General features: G+C 46.7%; 1 protein-coding gene across 4 annotated transcripts; it reads right to left on the reverse strand.

Moving 5' to 3' along the window:
* Positions 1 to 14: 14 nt before the first annotated feature.
* Positions 15 to 20,890, reverse strand: GTPBP1 (GTP binding protein 1). Of its 4 annotated transcripts, XM_068941965.1 has the most exons (15): positions 20,648 to 20,782; positions 19,155 to 19,320; positions 16,685 to 17,853; positions 14,921 to 15,032; positions 12,277 to 12,457; positions 10,886 to 11,234; positions 10,309 to 10,432; positions 8,233 to 8,347; positions 7,649 to 7,793; positions 7,326 to 7,508; positions 6,376 to 6,511; positions 5,613 to 5,791; positions 4,890 to 5,087; positions 3,742 to 3,783; positions 15 to 3,325 (listed from the first exon to the last, which is right to left on the reverse strand). In XM_068941965.1, the coding sequence occupies exons 4-15, from the start codon at positions 15,024 to 15,026 to the stop codon at positions 3,233 to 3,235; spliced, it is 1,851 nt and encodes a 616-aa protein (XP_068798066.1). In that variant the 5' UTR covers positions 15,027 to 15,032; positions 16,685 to 17,853; positions 19,155 to 19,320; positions 20,648 to 20,782; the 3' UTR covers positions 15 to 3,232. The 4 variants fall into 4 exon arrangements, with proteins under 4 accessions (XP_068798066.1, XP_068798067.1, XP_068798049.1 ...); XM_068941966.1 differs by lacking the exon at positions 3,742 to 3,783 and having other exon boundaries at positions 20,648 to 20,856; XM_068941948.1 differs by lacking the exons at positions 16,685 to 17,853; positions 19,155 to 19,320 and having other exon boundaries at positions 20,648 to 20,878.
* Positions 20,891 to 21,172: the final 282 nt, after the last annotated feature.

Genomic DNA, 21,172 nt, shown 5'->3' on the forward strand with positions numbered 1-21,172 from the left:
AAAAAGAACACATGGAAAGGAAGTACTTTATACTTCAATTAAGCCGGAGTATAAAAATGGCTACAAAAAGGGAATCAAGCAGACCTGGGGAGGGCAGGGGGCTTCCCACCGGTGTCTACTTGAACAGGATGGGCCAAAGGCAGATCCCGTGTCAAGGGATTTCCAGCAGCTCCTCAGCGGAAGGCCATGCTACAGGAAGGCTTATTCTGTACTGGCCACTGTCCTCATTAGTTTTCCCTGGGGAGAGGAGGGCCACAGGAAAACGGGGAGGGGGAGCAGGGTCAGGGCATCTGATTTTACAGCGAATAGCTGAAAAGGGATGGGGCATTGGGTGGTGAGGAGCAAGGGCTCGAGTGCAAGCAGACACGCGGCTGGAGGTACGCTCTCCTCCCCACAGGTACCCGCAGTGCCAGGTACAGCAGATGCAAGGGGCTGCACAGGCCTTTGGTCTGGCTACCACCAGCTTTCAGGCCAACACTTACCTGTGTTAGGAAAGGCAGGAAAAGCCTTCATGAACCTCTTTGAGATCAACTGAGGAGACAGGAAAAGGCCAGTTCCACGCTCTGGAGAGTCCCACTGTATTTACAGAAACAGGTGAGGTGCAGATCACTGCAGGGGCCCAGTGAGCACAAGTTTATGCAGGCAGTGAAAAATGCTGTGCAAAACCTACAGCCTGTAGTAAGATAAAGCGTCTCAGCTGGAGCTGGCCCCAAATGAGTTCTTATAGCAGTGCTCTGTATACACATACCCTCCCCCCCCCCCCACCTCCAAACACAGGAGTTCTCATTTCACCACTTCACTGCTGAGCAGCACTAAACCTTATGCAAAGTAGAAGCTGTAGGGACTGTGCAGAGGATCAGCTGCAGCGCTCTTGTGGCAGTCACTCCCTTGCCTTCACTACAAATGCAGCCTCCTTTCCTATTCAGCAGTGCGGTGCCAGACAACCACTCCTGTTCCAGCTTTCAGTGTGAAAGCTGGAAGCACTGGTTTTCCAGCAGGACAAAAAGCAACAAGACATATTTTAACTTCGAACAAACTTTTTTAAAATTTATTTTATAGATCACATCAGCCTGAGTGATCTTTGAATGCTGGTCACAAAAGAGAGATCACACCACCTCCTTCACATGAACTGAAATAAATCCTCTTCTAGTCTCAGCAGTCTCCTTCATTTGGAGCACAAGGAATGGAGAAAGAGAAAACTGCCTGGAGCTCTCTGCTCCCCACGGAAGCAGAGGGCAGTGAAATCAGATGCAGTTTGATGCTGCTACAGAGCCAGAACATAAACGGACCAGGCCCTCACACTCTGCTAGCCACACTTCACACCCCCTCACAATGTGGGTGCTATTAGTGTTGTAGCTGCCCATAGTTCCTCCCCAGGAGAGCGCTGGTATTTAGGCACATAGCTCGGAAAGGACTCTCTGACCTCCCTACGTCCACCCATGCTCAGGCCACTACAGTCTCTAAGGCAAAGTACTCTCATCTCCAACCCATATTCCTCACCTCTCTCACGTCAATTACTGTTTTTGGAGTGCTGATGCCAGCAACAAGACATGTGCTCCCCCCCCCCCCCGAGCCTTACAGCCTATTCTTGCTCAGCTGGCTTTAAAAACCTATCAATCATCTCAAAAAACACAAGGTGAAAGGGAACGAACTCCCTACTTCTGGTAGTTGCCATAGAGGGAAACAGGAGCAACCCTCTAAAGAGGGGCAGAAACTTTAAAGTTTCCCCCTCATCAAAAGCATTTCATTGGAGAAGGAGACCCTCAAACAAAAAAACTGAGGCTGACTGCACACGCAGTGGAGAGCAACAATTTGCTGATAAAGCCATCTCCTCCCTCAATACGTTAATACACTCCCACTGCTCACCACAAGCTTGCAGAGGATAAGTCTTGTCCTCCAGGGAGTGAAGGGAAGAGGCAGGGATAGAAGAAAAGAGGTAAGAACAAGCAGGGAATTGATCATTCACAGAGTCTGCGGTTAAAAGACATGATATTGATATCAAGTCAATTCATAGAGCGTCCTTGCAGGGCCTTCCTAAAGAAGCCAGAACTTGTTATTTAAAAAAAAAATAAAAGGAAAGTAAGAAAAACAACCATGTACTTCCAAAGCTGAAAGTACTTTAAGTTAGGTATCAATTCATCATTGCCCTCTTTGTCCAAGAGGAGGGAAGACAAATCTGATGTAGGATTTGTCATGGCATGGTTTGGCCAGTGAGTTCCAGAAGAGAGGTGGGAAATCTTGGAGTAGGCAAAGCCATGGGTTGGTAACATTTGCCTGCTGCTCTATTCCAAAGGTATGTTCCCACCTATGATCGCTGTCCGTCAAGGTGAGAAGGCTCTGTCTCTGGCTTAAGGGACGGACTGAGTGTTCCTGCACCATATTCTTAATACTGTTAATTGTGCTGTCACAGCCTTGAGAGGCAGGATTTGCTCCAATAGGCACTGAACAGACAACCAGAAAAGAAGCAGGGTGGAAAGGGGAACAGGATGGACAAATGACTGCCCATTTAATCCTGTCTCTAATTGAAATCTTAACTGATGTTAATGTATTTGAGAAAGATATTGGGTATAGGATACCTCAACTTAAGATCAAGAACTGCTTTCCAACTTACTTTGCTCTTAAACCTTCATCTGATGAATTTCCTTACCTTCAAACTTCAGTCACTACAACATTAAATTAACCCACTTAGAAACAGTTTAAGATGGGGAGAGTCCAGAACATACTTGGCACAGGGCCGTACAGGTGAGGAATCAATGCCATATGGAGCCATCCTAGGCAATGTGTTTTAACACTTGCAAGTCTGAAATTTCAGGTGTTTGATAGTCCTCAGATCTGAGAGAGCGTACAGGAGAGAGCAGCAAGTGCTCTAGACAGTGGTGTGAGGGAGGAGGGAGGCAGCTAACTGGCTCTGCTCAGTTCTATCCAGACTCTCCTCGCTTCTTCATGCACACAAAATATAATAAAAACTAATAAGAATAAAAACTAAGCCCATGATGTAAAAAATGTGTTGATAGGGGGAGGAGGAAGGTGTCAGTTGCTCAGTTCTATGTGTCTTATCACCTTCATTAGCTTATAAGTTATGTTCCTCTCCATCAATTCCTTTGGGGAGGAGGGGAGAATCTTCTGCAGCAGATCAGCTGGGATGGGTTTTGGTTTAAGCTGCTCTGGATCTTTTGGATAAGAAATGAAAAGAAGGGGAGGAATTCCTTAGAAGGAGGGGAGGGTAAGAAATTCAGCAGCCACTGGCAGGAGTCACACAGGCTCCCTGAGACTTCACTTTATGGCGCTGACCCCCACGTCGCCGGCCTCCTCCTCCAACTTTTGACTGAAAAACAAGAAGAGAAGTTTTAGTGTGCAGTGACCACTGAATCAGAATATCAACATAGCAGGAGTTCAAACAGACTATAATGCACATCCAAAAACTGTGAAGGCACTTTTTACTGATCAGCTCCCTGCCACTGCAGGAAGGAGGAAAGAAGCAGACAGACACACCATGAAGTTTGGCCCTTTAAGCTGGACCTGATTTCCCAACGTTCTGAATGCTTAACTCCCATAAGAGCCAGCGGGAGCCGTGGGGCTCAGCATCCGGGAAATCGAGGCCTCAGATTCCCACAGCTTTGTAGGGAATGGAAGGAGAAAACCCCCCTAAGGACTCTCTTGCTAACATGACTCTGTTCCCAGACTTAGGCCAGCAAGCCCACCATTCTCTTTTAAAGCAGCTGAATAGCTGGTTTGAAATACCTTATTGCCCTCGCGCGTGTGGAGCTCTTCATCCAGTGCAGGCTGAGGGGAAGCAGCAAGGAGAGAGAGACAGAGATAAGCAAGAGCAAAAGCAACACAGGCTCTCAGAGGAAGGCACAAAACAAAGAGCAAGCTGGGAGCATTACTTACAACCACAGTGATGCTACAACAAAGACAAGGAGGAGATGAAGGATCAAAAAGAAACCACAGGCAAACGCAAAGGGAGAGAATTCCGGCCAAAGGGCCCTCTTCCGCAGCCAGCCTGGCTCAAGAAGAAGGTGAGATTTGACAGAGGGCAACAAAGACAGTTAACATTAAGGGGAGGAACACTCACTAAGAAATCAAGTCGCTTGACAGAATCAGTTTCTGAACCTGTTGCTTACTAGATAAGTATACTAAAAGGAGAAGATCATGCAATAAAGCAGACAAAGAGTTCCCAAAGCTTGCAGTTAGAACCGAGTTTTCCCTTCATTTCAGACCAGAAAGGCTGGGTATCCTCACACAAGCTGAGAAGTCCTAAGCAGCAAAAGGACTCAGGCAAATTTTTAAGTATTTAGAGCTAGAAAGAGAGTAGCCTTTCTTTCACCTTGGACATCTCCATCCTACCTCCTGAAGAAGGCAGATGACCTGTGCCTGATATCACTACTTGGACTGTAATTTTTCTAGGGTAGGAATGTTCTATTTCTCATGCGGGCAGCAGAGTCCCATTCTGTCACTCTAGCTCTTAGATGCTTTATTGGTACAGCTACTGGATATAAGGAGATTGCTCTTTTACCACAAGGACATTCAAGTAATGGAACAGGTTGCCCAGAGAGGTCGTGCGGTCTGCATCCTTGGAGGTTTTCAAGACCTGGTCTGACCTCATCACTAACTCTACTTTGAGCAGGAGGTTGGCCTCTCTTCCCACCTGAATGATCCTAAGCTGCTAGCTGCTGAAAGGTCAGCTATGAAGAGTCATCCAGTCATTAGAGATCCTGATTCCTGCTGTGAGACTGCTCATGTTTCTACTTGTTTCTGTCATACGTTGAGTCCCAAGGTGAGAGCAAGGGTGTGAGGGGATGATGCTTATAATTTAGAGCATCCTTCCCCCAGTAGTTGGAAGAGAGGATGCAAACAGCTAGGAGAGACATGATACTTCCCTCACTTACCAGTGGTTGCAGGACAGTTGGTGTTAGTGGCACCGCAGCTGTTGAGGGAGCCTCGTCCCCAGCTGGTGGGCCCCCAACTGCTGTCCCAACTAGGGGCACGCTATCCTCTCGTTTCGTAACGGCTCCCTTCTTTGTTGACTGCATCTTGATCTGCTGTGGCTTGGAGTTCATTGGTGAGTTATTGGTGGTCTGGAGTAACTGCATGTTACAAAGAGAGAAGACAAAAACAGCATCAAAGCAGCTGGGACAGTTCAGCAAGGTTCAGTGTTGGTTTTTAATAAAAAGCCACATAGAATTGATACCAATAGCCATTAGGAGAACACCACAGGCAGCAGCTGTTCAAAGGAACCTAGGCTGACACATCAATGAGCTCCTGAACTGCCCTCAAGAACCCCTGTAGGGCTGAAAGCCCAAGCAGTTGAGGTGATGCTCAGCTCTCCACAACGTGACTCAAAGGGACCAGTTACGAGCTGTCAGAAAGAGCCCGAGCCCTAAGAACTACAGGCATCTGACACATCCCAACCTTCTCATTCTCTCATTCACACCAGCCAAGAGTCACCACACAGACAAGCACATAGGTCATCTACAACCCATGTCAGGGCTAACATTTGTCATTGAAGGTTGGCCTCTTCCCTAAATTCTCCAGAGCTATCCAGATTCTCCTGCTGGCTTCTCAGTGCCAAAAGCAGCTAACGGGCAAAAACTGAACTCTTTGTCCTTTACCTTAGTGATGGTACCCACAGCTTTGGTGCGGCCTTCACGGAAGACCAGCCGCTGGTCTATATGTAAATATTCCGGGGTTTTAATGAAGCGAAAGTGCACTGTGGCTTTGTCCCCTGTCCGCAGGCAGTCCTTGTCCATGCTGAGAATCGTGGCCGTCTGGCGGATGCTGCCACAATGCACTGCGAATGTAATGCACAAAGGCTTTCAACAGCTAGTGCCATCAGTGAAACAAGCTTCAGACAGACATCTAAGGCAGCTCTTGCTGCTTTCTAGTTAACAGCGTTACAGGATGTAAAAATCTACTGTGTACCAAAGAGACCATATGGGTCACATGGCTGCCCTTGTTTGATCCTCAAAAAGAAAACACATCTAAGCTAGAGCAGTTGCCTTAGAACAAAGACTTTCCCGAGGGACCCTCAACAGAACCCTATACACCTAGCAGCTATGCTAGAGGGCCGGACCCCAAATGAGTCTTTCAGTCAGCATGTGAAGCTGAAGAAACTCTGCACCCCAGAGACCTGGCTCAAGTAGGCTCCGAGTATCCTTGGAGTTGCAGATCTCCTTTTTACCTACAGCCTCCCCTGCTCTTCTCTGTCAGCTCCTTGCCCTCTCTCTAACGTGTGGCTAGGGAAGTTAATACAAGGAACTGTGGCTTATACTCAGGTTGACACAGCCATCCGGAGCAAAACAACCTCAAGCTAGAGCTGATGTAAACTGTTACTGCTGGGAAATAAAGAAGATTAGACAACAGCAAGACACATACCCATGGCCTGATACCGTGGGCTGATGGTGGTGGGGTGATGGAGTACCAGAATCTCTGCTTCAAACTCCCAAGATGCTTGTGGGTTCAGACGAGGGGACACCATTACCATGCCTTTCCGGATGGAAGAACGCTTGATCTAAAAAGAAGAGAGACAAAAAGAGTTGAGCATGTTTCTCCTGGGAAAAAAATTGCTTCTCTGGCTGAGTGCATCCAGAAGGATCTCAAAGGATTTCACAGATATTAACTCATGCCCACCAAAAGGCAACACAAGACCTGTTTAGCAGCAGGTAACGGTGTTACGTATAGGTTGCAAAAATTAAGATCAGTGGAAGTTTCTGAGGAAGTTTTAGTCAGAGTGCTGGGAATGCTGGACACAAAGAAAAGCATTAACTCACTGCTTTTCTAAAAGCAAAATATGCATCCTGGTTGCGCATTACCCAAATAAATGATCTCTCCAAAAGCGCAATGTCCACTAACACAAAGCAATATGCTTGAACGCATGAAGTTTGATATAGCTTAAACTACGTCATCTTAAAATCAGTGCAGCTCCTACTGACATAAGCCTTTCACTGGAGAAATTGCACTAATCTTTGCTAATTTCTAAAACTCAAATCCAGTCCTAACAGTTTAGAACACGTGTACTGTAATTACCCTGCCCAGGGCACTAATGCAGCTGCAAGCACAGAGGGAGACTTTTCTCGCAAAACCTCTGTTTTCTTATAGACCTCCAATGCTATTCCTCATTACCTTGGGTCCCACTGCTATTACTTAGCACCTGTCAGGTGGAAGGACCAGGAACGGGACCTAGAGAGGTTCTTTGGAATTTTATTATGCTGCAAAATCAGGCAGCTGAGGTTTGCAGAAGCAGTCTGATTGCAGCTGACCTCTAAGAGCACTCTCTAACTGGGAGAGTAGCTCCTGTTCAGGGGGACTAGAGCGCATCATCTCACCTTTTTCAAAGCAAAGGAGGCAGTCTGGCCTCCACGCACTTCTTTGACAGGCATTCTCTTGCGATGGATGGACTTGACAGCAATAGGTAGGAAGTTGCCAAGGGGATCTGGCCCCAGCAGCAGGGTGTCATTCAGCTTGATTAAGCCTCTTAGTGTTGTTCCAGACACAACTGTTCCTACACCCTATGCCAAAAAAGAAACATCAGTAATTGGGGTTGCTCAATCATGCTAGCAGAAGAGTTCCAGAACTCCCTCTCTAGGCAAGATACCCTCTTCAACTGAAGACACAGAACGGAAAATTCTTCTAACGTCAGGCCCCTTACCGGGACAGAGTAAGTATCATCTATTTGGAATTCTGCTGGCTCTTCTTCTCTGTAACTGGTCCGTGGAGACAAGAGATTAAGAAACATCTTCAACAAATCCAGGTTCTCCCCAGTGACATTTGAAATCTGGAAAATCGGGCACATCCTGTAGAGGAAAATTGATGACAAATAGAGCTAGTTGGCCTTCTTGCCCGGGATTTCAAGTGTAGGGAGACATCCAAAATCTTGCATTGAATTCAATGCACAGTGCTAGGAAGGGAGAACCTGGCAAGCAAAGTCAGGGGCACAACATCATATGTTTGAAACCCTGCAACATTGTCTCTATCTTCCTAATGACATTTAGAGAAAAGTGTAAGGTTCCAGGACTGAGGGAAGCTGAATACCCCGAAGCAGCTTCTCATTTCTGTCTCAAACCAGGGAACACTAGCAGGTCAGTCTCAAAATCAACACATTCTTATGCAATCAAAATGCCACAGGGCAAATACAACCTGAACACATCTAGACGATGGGACTCTCTTTCCATATCTTCTCACCCAGTCTCCAAGTAGGACCAAAGACAAATGACTCTCCACTACTCCCATTACCTCTCTGAGCTGAAGTTGGAGGCTGTTACAATGACATCATCCTTGCTCTGAACCAGGACGGGAATCTTCCTGCACCCTGGGGACTTCAGCAGTCGCTGTAATAGCTTCAGGGTTTCTTAAAGGGTGAAATGAACATTGTTAGGGCAGCATCTCCCTTCTTCACGAATCGTCTTTATTGGGTTTCCCCAAGTGAGACTGGTACTCTTGCCACGAATAGACTGGAGAAGGTGGCTAAACACGTGTGAGTGAGGCTACGTGTTTGCTGCAGCTAAGGTGGGATCAGGAGCCATTCTATCTCTTCCTTTTCATGCCAGCTAGCCTGCTGCCAAGTGACGCTGTAGATGAGCAGACATACATGTTTGCATCTACAAGTGCAATAGAATGAAGCAGAACTTTTACAGTTGTCTATTGAACAGCTTTAAGTAGTTGCAAGATATTTCCTCTTCCTATAAAGGATTTCTTATATTGAATTTAATGAAAATGAGCAGCACTCAGAATTGAAATACTTGAGAACGTGAACTAGAACTCAATTCTGCCCAAACCTCAACACACTTCCCCTGGCAACCAACCTGCCTTAGAAGGTTAGAGAAGCATAAAAGTGGTAAAGATCATCATCACAAACTAGGACAATGCAGGGGGACCAGAACCACAAACAACTGTTTTAGGACAAATCTCCTGGTTTCCAGCTTTGGTTTCTTGCCTCTTTTTAATTTATTTTCTGTTGAAATCTCATAGCTGGCACCCAGCAGAGGCAATACCGATGCACGAACAGAAAATAAGTCTCCTGCAAAAAACCTTGCAATAGATGAGGGGGGAAAAAAGGCTAATAAGCACTTACAACAGCACATCCTTTGTATTCTACAATTGTCATCCAATTAGATGATTTTTGTGAACTAATACATGTCTGTGGGAAAGCAATGTTTTGGGTACAGAAACACAAATATCTAATCATGCCATCTGGTCTTCACAGATGCACTTGAGCCAAATCTTGCGTCTATTTAATTTAAACAGAACACGACACTGGAGCGGCTTCTCCCAAGAGCAACTCTTCTCTCCTCAACCTTAGTCAAACGTTCTCCTTCCTTCCTAGTTATTCATCGTAAGGCCAGGCCTTACATTTATTTGCCAGACTTCTATTATAGAGGTATTTAGATTATCTTTTGATCACATGCTTCTGTTAATCTAAAACACATCTAGGATTTTCACAAAAAGTGAACAAAGTACAGACAGCACTGGGAGCATTCACTTTTCCGATTCTCCAGTCTGCTACTGAGAATAAGCACTGCTCCAAGTAACCATGGCATGTTCCTGAAGGTGCAAGAAACAAATCAGTCAGGAGAATTTTAAAGGTGAGAGTTGATCACAGCCCGTGAAAACGTCAAGCATCAGCAAGGGGCCACTGCTGGTTAGAGGTTAGAGGTACTGCTTTAACTGGTGCTAAGCAAAGAGGTCGCCAGCCCCTGCTGCTCATTGCCGTTCCCAGACTGTGTCTGCTCCTGCTGCCAAAACACACACATGCGGCTGCTTTGAACTATGATTTATTAAGTGCTGGTTGGCTGTTTGGACAGATCTGTACGTATGCCAGCAAATTTGAGATGTGTCCAGGTGAGCAGGATGTGGCAAGCAGCTGACAGCAGTCACCTCTTCACCTAGCTGCTGCCAGAGTACAAGTCTAATCACAGCTTAATATCACATTCAAACTGTGGGCAAAGAGAAAGGCAGGCGCTTTCAAATGAACAACCAGGGTTCCCCTCCAGGTTTGGATACCCAGAGACAAGGCAAAACACCAACCCCAACTGTTTGCTTCTCCTCCGAGAGCTCAATTAAACAAAATCTCATAGCAAACACTTCTTTGTTGCCCAGCTGAGCTCCCCACACCTGGATAATTTGGAAATGACGACTGCAAGGGAACTGCCTTGCAAAATGAGCAGGGGAGAAGGACAGATTCCTAGAAGGTACTTAAGATACAGTCAAAGCCAGGCAAAAAGTCTTTCTTCTAGCAATAATTTCTCAACCCAAGCAGGGGGCAATAGCACATCAGGAGGTAGGAAACACCCTTGAAAGAGCTACATTTACCTTGTAGGATGTTGGCAGGGCACATGTCAATCTTGGTCACCACAACAAAGACAGGAACGTTGAGTGCCAGCGCCAGGCCCAAGTGCTCCTTGGTCATTCCAACAATCCCAGCATTACTGCCAACCTACACCAGGAATACAGGATACGGTAAAGCAAATGTTCTTCTTGCAATTAGATGGGTTACAGACAAGGTCTTGTGACAGATATGCAGTAGGCTGTGATTAGGCTGCTGAAGTGTCACTGGGACTGTGTGTACAGACCCAGCTCTTTTCAAATGCTTTTGGACATACTGGTAGGAGGAGAAATACAGCTAGTAAGGACTCGTTTCTCCTCAATTTTAACAAGGTGTTCTGGTGTTTTTTCAGTAATCATTCAACTTGGATGTCAATGTGACTGACAATCCTGGGGAACTTTCCTCAGAGTCCTGACTACATCCCTACAGCGGTTGCTGCTCTCCACCTCTGGAAGTTGCTGCCTCCCCCACAACCCCACAGGGACCTTGCGATAGGAAAGAAGTTGAAGGGTTACAGCTGCGAACAACATCCTGCTGGTACTACACATCTTTCTTGCTACGCACCATAAGCATGCAGAAGTCAGGTAAGTGGCCAGTCATGCCAAAGACGGTGGTTTTCAGGTACTTTTCATGACCAGCCAGGTCAATGAAAGTTATGACCTTGGTGGATTTCTCACAGATCTTGGTCCATTCCAAGCTGCCACCGTGGCTGTCAGGCTTGTTCACCACGTTGCCCTCACTGTCAAAGCCCAGAATATCATTGCCCACGCTGCTGGTGCGGCCTGATTCAATCTCATGCTTATGCCGGAAGAGCTTTTGCCGAGCGAAGCCTCGGCCATTGTCTAGTTCGCCATGTGTCAAGACACCCAGCAACGTGCTCTTTCCCGCATCCACATTTCCAACCACTGCTACCCTGGAAGGGAAACAAAAAAGGAAACTGGTAAAATCTGACACCTGAAGGAAAACACACCACCGGTCCTGCAAATATTTAACTTCATTCTCACTAACATTCAAACAGAAGTTCGAAAATGTTAGACCTTCACAAGCACAGCAGAGATTCTTCAGCAGTTGCTAGTTAACAGGAAAGATCCCAGGCTCTGAATCAAGACTGTAGAAACATGTCCCCGGTGCCTGGGACACAGAGAATAGAATCCAGGATTGCTTGATGCTATACACAGTATAAGTCTCTCCCAACTCCTAATCTCTGCAATTAAACACACAGACTTTTCTTTTGAATCGGCATAGCACAAATCCCAACTTGGTCCTGCTAGAATACCTCTACTTTTTTCATCTTCCTCATGTTGCAATAGCACCAAATACTACAGAAAGCACGGAAATTTCAATTGCTCTGTTCCCAGAACAGGCAAAGCTCATACAATAACGCACCATTGACCAAGAGAACCATTTTTAGGGGGATACCCTTTCCTACAGTAGCCTCTTTCCTCTCTCCAGTAAAGGTGGCCATTACAACTGTTGGCAAATGTTGGAAAATCCATTCCATTCAGGTCTCGGCAGACTCTTAAGTTGCATTATATAAGCTGTAAGATGTCCATTAAAAGGTGACTTGGATCACTGCAACCTTGGAATAGAATTGAACCATTAGTCACAAGAATTTTTTCCCAGCAGCATGCATACATGCACACACATACACACAGGAGTCCCTGCTGGGATTCAAGCACGCAAACCATCCCAAAGTCATGAAGCTGTCACCCAGATAACAACAGTCCTCAGCTAAATACAGGCAAATCTCCACACACAGTCTGTACACAAAAGAAACAGCAACAACAACAAAAAGAAGATTTAATCAGCAAGGAGTGGTCTAGCTCAATTTCCTTTGTGGGGTAGCTACGACACCCAGACTCAAATTAGCGTTGCTGGCTCAGCATCACTGACTGCTCACATGGTAAAAATGCAGCCAGGGTGCTGACTAACCCTGTCTCCACCCGGCTCCTCACCTGACCTCCAGGAAGTCGTTGTCACCCACACGTTTCCGAACAAGGTAGTCGCGCACCTTGCCCCCTGCTTCCTGGTGCTCCCGCAGAAGGATCACATCTGCCTCAATCTGCTCTGCCATGCTCTTCAGCGTAGCATAAGATGCTTCCATGTCTGCCTCGCTCAGGCCATATTCAGTCCCATCTAGTAAGAGGTTGAGGAAGCAAAGGACAGACAGTGAGCACCACTTTGCAATAACTAGCAGCAATTTCATTCTGCCTGGGTCTTTCATACTGATCAGGATTTACATGTGGACTGGAGACATCAGCCATGTAAACAGATTAAGCACCCTTTACCCAACAGAAAAAAAGATGATCTTCACTTTAAGTCTTACAAGTATATTAGGAAGGCACCATCTTTCATCTAAAAGAATTTTCTTTACAATTACTACAAATAAAACTTAGAGTTTGGCATGAAAGATCCATATCTATCTAATTTGCTTACTTCATATGTTGAAAGGTATTTTGTTTACAATTTCCTTCATACAGTCAGATAGAAAATCTCCTCTCTCATTGCAATAGAAGAAAAAACATACACCACAAGAGAGGTCTGACTGAAATATCACCATAGTTAACCAGTGGCAGTTGGACCAACTTAAACAAACAGCTTATTTTATAAAACCACATCCCAAGCCCATTTTTCTGCAAGTATGGCCTGCACAGCAATTTCTTTAGCCCCCACATACCCCAGTTAAAACAATGTTTTTGGCCTGTCTCACCACTTTCACTCCGGCACTTGAAAGAAATCCTGCCAAGTACACAGGAGGCCAGTAAAAAACAAGGAGCCACTACTGCCTCTGAACAGCCTTCCCAAGTAAAGAGCTGACAGCCAGGGCAAACCAGTGGCAACTGCCTAGCCAGCTTAAAGGCTGCCACATTTCTCAGCTGCTCTCTTACCCTAGGTGCTAAGAAGCTGCACAGATTTCATGCCAGGATCAACTCTTTGGGTTAAAAAAACAAAAAAACAAAGGAAGGTGGAGACAGACACAGCACCTGTAGGACCAGAGCTATTGCTGTGTACTCATTTGCATGCATGGCTGTGTCATCAGCTGGTAAGCGGTAACTGCAGTTTGCACAACAAGTAAAGTTGTTGGGTGAGACTGGGAAGTTGCTGAGATGGTGAAGAAATAAAAGGCTCCAGGGCTGGGGTCCCGGGTTACAGAAGTGGAATGAAAAGTAGGGAAAAGGTGAGAAGGGGCTGGAAGGAAAATGAAGACTCAATGCTGGTGAAGCAGTGAGCCACCCAGCAGTCTTCGCTGGCCCCTCAGTCTTCTGAGTTGGGTATCCATGATGATCGAAATCACAGACATTCATAGTCAGTGAGAAAGAGACTTTGGCTAGGACATCAAGTTTTTTTTTTTTTCCTTTAGGCTCTCCGTCCCAATAGCCTCAATCTACAGAAAAGACCCCCATCTTCCTCCAGTATTCAGTAGCCTGAAATGAAGTCAAATGTCTTAGCTCATATTTTAAGAAATAAATGCCTATTTCTAAGCACATCATCACAACCACCACCAGTCAACCTCCTCATGAGACACCCTAGAAGGGAAAGTATTTACTAACCCAACTAGTTAGATCTACCCTGCCGATGTGGTTATCCCAAATGCCAGGGAATTAGACCACGCGTGGAAAGCTTGCTTGGATGCAAAAGTATCATCCCTGTGATATTGGCTGGGCGACCGCTAGGCATCTAATCCTGGCTTCTCCTCTGCGTTGGCTGCTTTGGAAGGCACCAAGAAAACCCAACAAACACACAGCTCTGAGGTAATGTATCTCTCTCCCTCCATTACCTCAGCCAACTCTGGCACTGAAGCCCAGTGTTTTGTATTCTTCCCCAAACTTAGTAAATAGTAGAACTTCCGGTCATAACAAATTGATATCCAACAGATATTTAATACATCTGAAACATACATTTTGCCTTATGATAGCCTTAGACAACTTGTTTTGCATCCAGAAAAAGAAACTTCTATTTCTAAGCAAGGCCATGTTCAATATGGTTCATCAATATCAAATGCAAATAATTGAACCGAGAAAAAGAACAAAGAAAATGTAACTTGCACTAAACTAGAAAATCTATAAAGGCAAATGACTGCAGTCACCCCTTAGTGAATGGGGCATTAAAGGTATTAGGCTTAGAAGAGGAAAGCCTTCCTCTACGCAGTACAGGAAAACTGGGAAACACTACCAGAGAAAGTCAACAGCCGCTATTTTGTCTGAACTATTTCCAATTACCTTCCTGTGCAGTAAAAAAAGATTATTGTTATTTCAATGGAGAAGCAAACAAAAGCAGACATAACATGACCTCCATCGGATCCAAACTGGTATTGTGATTTCAGATTCTTCACCTTCTCCTACCGTGCCCAGACAACTTATGCCTTATGCAAAAAAAGAACTTTTATGATTTTATATAAAAAGTATGTATAGCTCTTCCAGATAAGACAGTTGCTGGCAGAGATGGGAAAAGACTCTGTCCCATACATTCTCTTTTATGTGTCATGGAGATTTCCAAGTTCCTCTGGAACCCACCTTCAGCAGCAGTCCAGGTAGATGAACTAGGCTTTTCTCATAACATTAATGCTTCCTGTTTTTTTCCAGAGGAAGCTGAACTCACCTGAACCTTGTCCAATGACATAGATGGTCTCCCCACATCCCTCATCGATTCTCTCTGACATCTGCCGGAGCAAACTGTCATACTGCTCTGAAGTTGGACTCACCATCACCAGCTGGAAAAAAGATTAAATATTCAATTTGCAGGTGTCAAGCAAAGAGTTTCAAAACCAGCTTCAGTTATAAGGACAATCAATCAACATGCTTTACTGAAAAAGGAGGGCTCTTTTTCAAAGACCACTTTCTGTCTTTTTTTTTTTTAAATCAGCTTTGCTGACAGCTATTTTCGTGTGACACTGCAAGAGGTTATTTGTCAGAGCTCAGAGTCTGTTTACAAAGGAAGATTTACTTCAAAGCAAAAAAGAATACCAAGCATCTCATTTTGAGGTAACCAATGTTTTAAAGCCACATTTAAGTGAACGTCCCACTTCTACTTCTGTGTAATGCATGTTTCCATGCAAGGCAAACAGAAAGGGTTTTCCTCCAAAAACATTGCTTAGCTAGGTACTCCACCAGCCTTCACTGCACACTGTGCTGCTGTTACCCAACACATGATGGGACAGCCAGAGGAAGCTAGCCAGACCTCACCGCGCAGCACACTCAGGCATCAAAACCTAGAGTGTCTTATATGTCTTTCACATACATGATTTCCACTTTTGTTTTCCAAGGGGACAGAGGAGAAGGAGAGAACGCAAACTAGGATTATTTTCAAATTCCTAACAAAACTTTAGGTACTTCACACCACAATGCTGACAGACAGACATATGAAGCAGTTTGTACACGCATATTCAGACATTTCACCAACAGAGAGCTCCAGTTTTGCAAGCCAGCACCCGTGTCACCAACAAGCTTTGACTGCAGTTACTGCACTTCCTTGGCCCTTCCCTGCAGATGCATCAAGAAAAAAGGAAAAGTGGAAAAAAAGGACAGAAAGAGGAGAACAAGGACAACAGGACAGCACTCTTCTCAGAGCAACCTCTTTCTGTGCAGCACCATTTGCGGCAGAGTGCTGTGTTAAACACCTGAAGACATTCGCACAGAGATCTTCACCAAGTTGCCACAACGGCAGTGGCAAACCAAGGAGACCTTCATCACTCGTTCGGGATTATGACTATTTGCTTTCCAGCTACCTCCATGACTAAAAATCTGCTGGCAGCCTAGCACACTGGTATAGCAGTGAAATAGTGGTTGTGATTGAGATCTGTACTGTTGTTAAAAAGGCTCTTTCACCAGCAGTTGTAATGGCTACCACCTACTGATAGCCCTACAGGCAGGTGCTCCTGTGCCACACTACAACACTCAATGAAATCCATACTTTCACTAGCTGTTCTAACACACACACAACCAAATCAAGACCACAAAGACATATTTCTCTCCATTATGCACCAAGGCCAGTCTGAAATCTGCGCTAGGTTTTTCCTAAAACACATCGTTTACAGCAATTCACAATGTTTACACCTTCAAGTCTGCCCAATATTCTCTACCTAAAGAGCCTGAATTACCTCTACTATCATATGGGATTAAGCCCTTTATTAGGAATTATGGGTGTAAAGAGGACCGAAAACCCCATACCTACTGCTTAAGCAGCTTTCAGAACTATAGTGACGCACGTATCGGGACAACTGAAGCACAGATAGCAAGCGCTAATTAAAAGGCTTGAGGTGGCCAAAGCAATACCTTCTGCAACTGTTAACGGTCACACAGAATATGCACGTATCCGCAATGCCAGACAGAGACAACTACAAAAGAGACAATTGCCTTCACATACCTACTTTAGATGTGTGCCCTAAGTCTTTGAATTACTTGGCATGGTCGGCAAAGCACTAGGGGTGACAATGCAGTCTGACCTGCAACGCTACGTATTCTCTCTCTGATGCTACAGAGGGTTCAGTTTTGCCTTTATTAGTGATTTTTTAAATAAGAGACCCCCCCCAGATGTAAATTTATTGAGAGGAAAGTCAGCAACGATTTACAGGTTTGATCAGGACAGGAACGGGAGCCTGTGTGTTCACATATAGGGCTTGTTTTGCCTAGTGAGCACTTTCAAGAATTCCTGGAAGCACAGCAGACTGGCTCACTGTTTAGGCTAACGCACAAGCATTGTTCAGGGACAGAGGAGGATCCACTAAATAGGTTCTTGTATTCATAAAGATCAAAAAAAACACAGCAGAGGGGTCATCAGTGTAGAGGCACACTTTAACTTCAGTTTCTTCAAGTCTGAGCACCAGCTTCACTTTTCTGAGTTCAAATGCTTCAGCAGTGAGGCAGGGTGTTGACTAAAATACCAGGGGCATTTCAGCAGAGCAGCTCACTGCAGCCTTTCTTCATGATGCCAGGCAGGAGGGCTGGGGGCTGAAAGAGCATGTTCAGCTTGCACAGATCAAAACTCTGCTCCCCCACCCTGTTGCTTTCACTGCCATGCAGGAAGGTGCTGCTGAAGGGTGTTCCTCTGGCAAACTGTCGTCCCTAAGAGCAGGAGTCCTCCAAAGCCTACCTCGCAGCCGATGAAGCTTGCCGCTGATATGATTCAGTGGGATGTCAAGAGAAGGATGTGCCGAGCAAGTAGCAGCTTTTGTGGATCAGACCTTCCACTGCTGTTCAGTATTCCTAAGAGCTGCCTCTGCATCTCCCCAGCCATTTCTGCAGTTTCCTAGGTCATTGCAAGATCTTACTTGCTGTTTTGAAGATGCCTTTCCCCTAGCTCCCTGGACAGCGGGAACCTGTTCTTTGCCAACTCCTTGGTCAGAGAGAGGCCCTCCATCTTGACCTCTGTTTTTTTTGCTTTTCACCTTTGAGAAATCCCCTCCATGCTTGCACTACGTATTCTTGTTTTTCAGAGGTTTTCAAAGCAAAATTTTTTGCTTTGGTTCTTTCAGCTTTGCCAGGCATTGAGTAGTTAACAGTAGGAGCCACGTGGCTCTAGCAACCTCAGATTTCCTATAAGACAAAAAAGTAACAACCAGTTATTGTTTTATTCTCATAATAGCAGCAGGAAAAAACGTCTCAAGTTTGAGATGCCATTTCTGAAGTTCCTTCCCAGGCTCCAGGAGGATGAGATTTTTTCCTCCTTTCCTCTGATCAGCTTTGAGACTGACACAGGGAAACTCCACATACCAGAGATGGGTAGAAGCTAATAGCAGTCAGCTGTCTGAGCTTACTCCAGAAGGCAAGCTGGACTGTGCCACTCTGCACTGCTCATCAGCAAGGAAGAGGTCATAGTATTAATTAACAGCAATTTCAAGACACCAATAAACCAAACTAAGGTTATATTAGCACTTCTGCAGGCAGTCCTAACAAAAGATGCATTCCCTCTCTGTGAGGTAGACAACAAACTATTTCTAAAGTCTAAGGGAAAACCAAATACTATGCGGTCTGTAGTGCTGCTGTTGGTTGGAATGATCCCTCCTGACATTTTGCACGGCTGGAAGGCTATCACCAGCCTTGGGAAGCTAGGGGAAAGGCAAACTTGTGCCTTGCCACATTTCAGTCTCACATCCACATCCGTAACGAAAGATTTTGCTTTCTGTTTCTTGTGGACATACATACTTCAAGTGCTATTCATGTTTTATAGTCAGTATAGACCTAATATAAGTAAAACACGTTTGTGTCTCACTAATAACTTTACATGACATGTTTTTATCTGAAGGTTGATTATTACTGCAGTGTATTTTTTACCAAAGGGAAAACAAAGACCCATTAAGATCAATATGATAATGATGAATGAATGGAACTGTTTGCTTGACCAACCGACACCGTGTACTCGATAATAGAATCCCAAAGGGTTCTCCTCTAAAAAGAGCACACCTTACAACGAAAGCATTGGAAGGTGGGGGGCAGGGGGAGTAAAGAGGAGGGAGGATTGGTATAAAAGTATATAACACATCGGTGGTGGGTCACACAGGGACAGAAGAAACAGCTAGCAAACAAACAAACTGCAGTGGGAAGCACTGTTTTAAGCAAAAAGCAGAGGGCAGCAATTCAGCTGGGAAGACAAAAGAGATAACGGGGTGGGACAGGGGGGACAGGAGAAGGAGGCGGCCAGGCTATCTATTGCATTCTCATCATATGGGATTGTTGTTTTGAGCACAGAGGAGGAAACTAACTTGGAGAGATGGGGCAGAGCTCATAGTCTTAGCTCTCACCCAAGCTGGGGATGAATGAGAGCTCCAGGAAAACGAATGCATGTGTACACTGCCACAGGGAGCACAAATAACTTGCAATAAAGCAGAACTGCTTACCTGTCACCTCCACAGCACCTGTAGATTTCTAGGAACGGAAGACTGGCTGACAACACAGGTGGAGGTTGTGGGAGAAAAGCATCCACTTCTCTTCTTCACAGAGTTCTGGTCAGGTTCCTGGCTGTCAGCAATCAGTGAGACAGTCCTCAGCGTCCTCCTGCGCCCTCTTCCGCATCAGCCACATCCAAGATAAAGCACAGGTCGATATTGGCATCCTGTATCAAAATCTTGTCCAGCTCATTAAGACATGAACAGGTGGCTCAATAGATACTGCAGGTTTGGTTTCTGTCCTTTACTTTCTTATAAGACATCTTCATAATGTTTGTTTTAATATAGCACCACATTGTAAAATATTTCAGTCATCCACACATTTCTACATCCACACACCAGACTTCCTCTCTCTTTACTTCTTCACAGAGGGCAAGAAAATCCAGGACTTTGAGACAACTCCAGCTGGAAGCATGAAGAGGAGGGACAGCAGAGAACTAGAAAGAAACACTAGCTCTGCTGACTTCTAAGGCACATAATTACAAGTGGACCAAATCCAGCTGTCAGGAAGCTTCCGAGCAATACATGGCATCAGGATACTGCAAACCCTTGGCAGCAAAGAGCATACTGGTAAAGAGACCAGCCAATTGGGACAAAACATAAGGCAGCTTGAAGACCACTAATGTAGTTTGCGGCAGGCTCTGGCACGCACATATTACTACAAGGCACCTTCCCACAAGATGAAAGTGAAAGCTGATCTGACAGGAGTAACTCCATCACACAGTTTTGTCACTTGGATCCTAGCAGAGAACTGCAGAACACGGACAACCCTTTTTGCTTTGCTGCAACCCGGCTTGCAAGAGCAAGGCACCCCTGCCGCTGAGCTCTTGTGCTCAAAAGTTACCAACTCTGACCTGCTTTGAAGACTGTGTAGAAAGCCCAGGGAACTAGTACGACTGGCATGAGAGATAACTACAGAGATCCAGTGTAAAGGAAAAACGTTAGTGAGACGTTAAAGCAGCTGTCAGCTCCAAACCCTACACTTCCTAAAACGATGCAACACCCACTGCAGGCGCTTCCGCAGGGGAGCCGAGGAGGGGAAGGAGCAGGGGGCTGGAGCCAGGCAGCACCCTCCCTTCCCGGCCGGGAAGCAGCCCGCTTCCAGCGTTAGGCACAGCTCAACTTCATTGTGCTTTTTCCCCCACTCCCCTCGACGCCAGGCTCCGCGGGCGGGCTCTGCCCTCCGCCTCGGCCCGCAGAGAGGGCTGGGGGCACCCCCCGGACCCCCTCCGCGGGCTGCCCGGCGGGGGCGCGCAGACAGGGGGATGCGCGCTCCCGCACCGCCCCCCCGAAGCGAAGGGGGCGCGGAGGGGGGGGGGGTCGCCCCGGCCGCCGGGTCGCCCCACTCCGGCAAGGTGGCGAGGCGGCCACCGGCGAGAGGGAAGAGCGGGGCCCGGCGGGGCGGCCGCCCGCCGCCACCCGGCCGTCCCCCCCGCTGGGCCTACCTTGCTGGTGAGGTCGATCTCGGGCTCGCCGTTGAGCGCCTCACCGTCCTCGGCATCGAAGGCGGCGCGGAGCGGGCAGGCGACCGCCGCGATGCGAGGCCCCCCACCCGGTGAGCCGGGCTCCGGGGCGAACATACAAGCCGGTACCGGGGAGCCCCCCATCGGGGATCGGCTCCGCTCCGCCGCCGCCATCTTCCCTGCCCCGGCCCTCCTCCTCCTCCTCCTCCTGCCCCCCCCGCCCCGGGAGGTGCGGCCGCCCCGCCCCCAGCCCGCCAAGGCGGCTCGCGGGGGAATTCGGGAGCGCCCAGCCAATCGGCGGCCGGGGAAGGGGACAATTAGCCTGCAGCCATGACAACGGCGGGCGGGACCACGGCCACTCAGGCGGGAGGGCCACGCCCCCGCGAAGCGCGCGAAGCCAATGGGAGGACCACTGCCAGCTCGACTTGTTTTCTATACATACACCCACACACACTCACACACACAACAGAGCCCGCTCGACGTGGCCTGCGCTTCCTGCCCAATAGG

The sequence above is a fragment of the Struthio camelus genome, chromosome 1, assembly GCF_040807025.1.
Source record: "Struthio camelus isolate bStrCam1 chromosome 1, bStrCam1.hap1, whole genome shotgun sequence".
NCBI classification, from domain to species: domain Eukaryota; kingdom Metazoa; phylum Chordata; class Aves; order Struthioniformes; family Struthionidae; genus Struthio; species Struthio camelus.

Excerpts from the sequence above, each read along its gene's own strand:
- GTPBP1 (XM_068941948.1), bottom strand. The coding sequence starts at position 20,839 with ATGGCGGCGGCGGAGCGGAGCCGATCCCCGATGGGGGGCTCCCCGGTA. Across the intron at positions 7,509-7,648 it reads ATGATACTTACTCTGTCCCG|GGTGTAGGAACAGTTGTGTC; the intron begins GTAAGGGGCCTG and ends TTTTTGGCATAG. Across the intron at positions 5,792-6,375 it reads CCCACGGTATCAGGCCATGG|TGCATTGTGGCAGCATCCGC; the intron begins GTATGTGTCTTG and ends TTACATTCGCAG.